The sequence below is a fragment of the Carcharodon carcharias genome, chromosome 1 (assembly GCF_017639515.1).
Source record: "Carcharodon carcharias isolate sCarCar2 chromosome 1, sCarCar2.pri, whole genome shotgun sequence".
Taxonomy (NCBI): Eukaryota; Metazoa; Chordata; class Chondrichthyes; order Lamniformes; family Lamnidae; genus Carcharodon; species Carcharodon carcharias.
In genome coordinates, this window is record NC_054467.1 from 129,930,134 (window position 1) to 129,933,251 (window position 3,118).

The 3,118-nt window shown below is 43.1% G+C and overlaps 1 protein-coding gene across 1 annotated transcript; it reads left to right on the forward strand.

Moving 5' to 3' along the window:
* Window positions 1–2,243: 2,243 nt before the first annotated feature.
* Window positions 2,244–2,623, forward strand: LOC121275318 (histone H2B type 1-P-like). The gene is made up of 2 exons (XM_041182799.1): window positions 2,244–2,375; window positions 2,459–2,623. Exons 1-2 carry the CDS (start codon window positions 2,244–2,246, stop codon window positions 2,621–2,623), a joined length of 297 nt encoding a protein of 98 aa, XP_041038733.1.
* The last annotated feature ends 495 nt before the right edge of the window (window positions 2,624–3,118 follow it).

Genomic DNA, 3,118 nt, shown 5'->3' on the forward strand with positions numbered 1-3,118 from the left:
AAGAGGCACTCGCTTAAATGATGCATTGCCTGTGGCCACACACTGGCTTTCGATTCAGGATGATGGCTGAATTCAAATGAGGTGCATGCAAAGCAATGTAGGTTCAGTCAATGGCATCCTTCAACATGGGGAATCCTGCAATCTGTAAAGACCCTTGTGTTCGCTCTGCCTGCTCCTCTGGTAAGATAGAGTGAGAAGAAGTTGTGCGTCTGTATACAGAGAATCTCAGTGTTCTCCTTTATGTAGAGGCATGCAACAAACTGTGATGATGCATATTCCTTGAAAGAGCTAGATGCATAAAAGTTAAGAGCCATGGTTACCTGCTTTTAGGCTGTGATTGCAGCTGCAGCAAATGACAGATTTCAGTCACAACCTCTTTAATGAAGCATAGGCATCTCAAGCAGTGGTCCTTGCTGAAGTTGAGGTGAGGGCATTGCTCCCCAAAGATACTGTGCGAATATGGCCTCCTGCTAAGACCCCTCTTCCATCCCCCTTCTTTTCTTCTTCTGGAAGCTTGTCCAGCTCTGTGTGGCCTTATTCACTTTTCCATCTGGCTCAGTTCCAAGAGGAAGGCCAACCAGGCCACCCCTGGCTGGAAGCAATTTGATTCAGCACAAACTTATAAATGAGCAAAACAAAAACAAACCAATTCACCTATTCAGACTATTTGGATTGAATTAAAAATACGTGCCATTAAATAGGGTTTGCAGTGGGTCCTTCTTGCCATTGGATGTCATGTTCAGCTGTGCGAAACTAAGACGGGGTATAGCTAGACCGTGGAGTTTGGAAATAGCAGACAGGTGTCCAATCATCATTGCAGACTGATTGATGTCATAGTCCGCTTGCACTGCATGCTGCTGACAATTGTTAGGTGTGCATGTGCGTGTGTACCCTTTACCAAGGTGGCATCCAGTACACTTCCCATTGGAATTGAGTGTGTGCGCAGTAACAGGTGATGTGGGAAGAGTAGTCAGAAAAGCTATTCTGGTTGTTAGAATCAAGTGAAATCTATGAGTTAACATAATCTCCCAAAATAATGTTATTGATACTACATTCATTTATGTAATGGCTCAATAGATTTAATATGTTGTATAGATATGTGAGAAAAAAATATGAAAGACCGGAAGACAGCGATAGAGCTCTTTGATTGGCTTAAGTGCAACAAACTCAGAGTAGAACATACATTGCACTTTCATCAACATTAAAATGTTCCAATTAAGAATGCATAATTATAAATTTTACAAATTCCACTGTTCCTCTTTGAAGCCACACACAATATTGCCATCAGGGCTTTCTTTGGTGCTGACCTCAGTATGTTCACTTCCATAAATGGTTCCTGACCTAGTCTGTTCAGGTTTTATCACAGGGAAGGATGGCCTGGCCCAGGTACAATTTTGTCAATTGTGCCTTCACATTCTGGGTAACCTAAAATCACTGCAGTTCTTTCCTTTAGAGAGGAGGTGACTGCTCTGGGCTTAAATTATTTGTCTTATTTTTATATCTTAGTTGGGTAATTATTTTTGCAAGGAAATTGTTGATAAATTGTTACTTTCTTATAGTTGGGCAATTTTCCTAAACTTTTTCTAATATACTTTAGATGCCTTAATAGTTGGAAAAGCCCCAGTGTCCAATTCAAATTCACATTTCTATCCAGACGGATCCACAATTTTACATTGACTCTTTCATGGTACAAACCACATAGGAAAGTATATTTCTCCTTCATCTGTCTCACATTGTGACATGATTTCTTCCTCAGATTTGTCATGAAGATTGACACGCTGGACCACTGGATTTTTGTCTATTCTTCTGTAGGTTCCTCACAGCACTGTAATGTGATATGAATATTCTTTTCCATTCCCTGCCTTCATTCTCCATTTGCTGTCTTCTGGCAACACTTGGCTAATTAGACTGATTGTGTTCTGTTATGACATTTAACATTTTTCAAAAGCATCAGACTGTATAGGAATTAATTTTGCCTCCAATATCACTCAGAAATTCTGTTCATTTTGGAGCTGTTACACCCTTTAACCTGCAACCTGCTAGCATGTCCGACAATGGTCTCCATCTCAAGTGCTATTTCAGATTTTAAAAAATTATTTCACAGGATGTGGGCATTCCTGGCTAGGCCAGCATTTGTTGCCCATACCTCACTGCTCTTGAGAGAGTGGTGGCGAGCTGCCTTCTTGAACCACAGCAGTCCATGTGGTGTAGCTACTGACTTGAGTTGGTCCAAGTCGAGTAGAATGCCTGAGGTGGTGGCTGTGGCTAAGGTTGGTGCATGCCGCAAGGTGTCAAAGCAGTCGCTGACGAAAGTCATCAAGAAACCACCCAAGAAGTGGAAGAAATCTCGCGAGCAGAGCTATTCCACTTACAGGGTGCTGACCCAGGTCCACCCTTCCACCAGGATCTCATCCAAGGCCTGAGTGTTATGAATTCCTTTGTTGTTGAAATTTTTGAGCTCATTGCCTCTGAGACTTCGCACCTCATTCACTACAACAAGTGCCACACCATCTTGGCCAGAGAGATCCAGAGCGCCGTCCTCCTCATGCTGCCAGGGATACTGGCCAAATGCGCCACCTCTGAAGGCAGAAAAGCAGTCACCAAATACACCAACTCCATTTAGGTCAATCGTTCTAAAGATTATAAAACACAAGACTGCAAATAAGTAAGAAGTTTCAGGATTTTGACTTAGTGACAATGAATGAACAGCTATATAGTTCCAAGTCAGGATGGTGAGTGGCTTGGAGGACAACTTGTAGGTGGTGGTGTTCCCATGCATGTGCTGCCCTTGTCCTCCTAATGATAGAGACTGTGGGTTTGGAAGTTGCTGTCAAAGGAGTCTTGATGAGTTGCTGCAGTGCATCTTGATTGTACACACCATGTTTATGGTGGTGGAAGTGGCGCCAATCAAGTGGGTTGCTTTGTCCTGGATAGTGTCAGGTTTCTTGAGTGTTGTGGAAGCTGCACTCACCCATGCAAGTGGGGAGTATTCCATCACACTCCTGACTTGTGCCTTGTAGATGGTGGACAGGCTTTGGGGAGTCAGGAGGCGATGTACTCACAGAATTCCCAGCCTCTGACCTACTCTTGTAGCTAGTGTTAAATGGCTGGTCCAGTT

Bases quoted from the DNA above. Each gene is read 5' to 3' on its own strand.
- LOC121275318 (XM_041182799.1), top strand. From the start codon at position 2,244: ATGCCTGAGGTGGTGGCTGTGGCTAAGGTTGGTGCATGCCGCAAGGTG. The intron at 2,376-2,458 runs GTGCTGACCCAG...GAAATTTTTGAG, and splicing joins AGAGCTATTCCACTTACAGG to CTCATTGCCTCTGAGACTTC.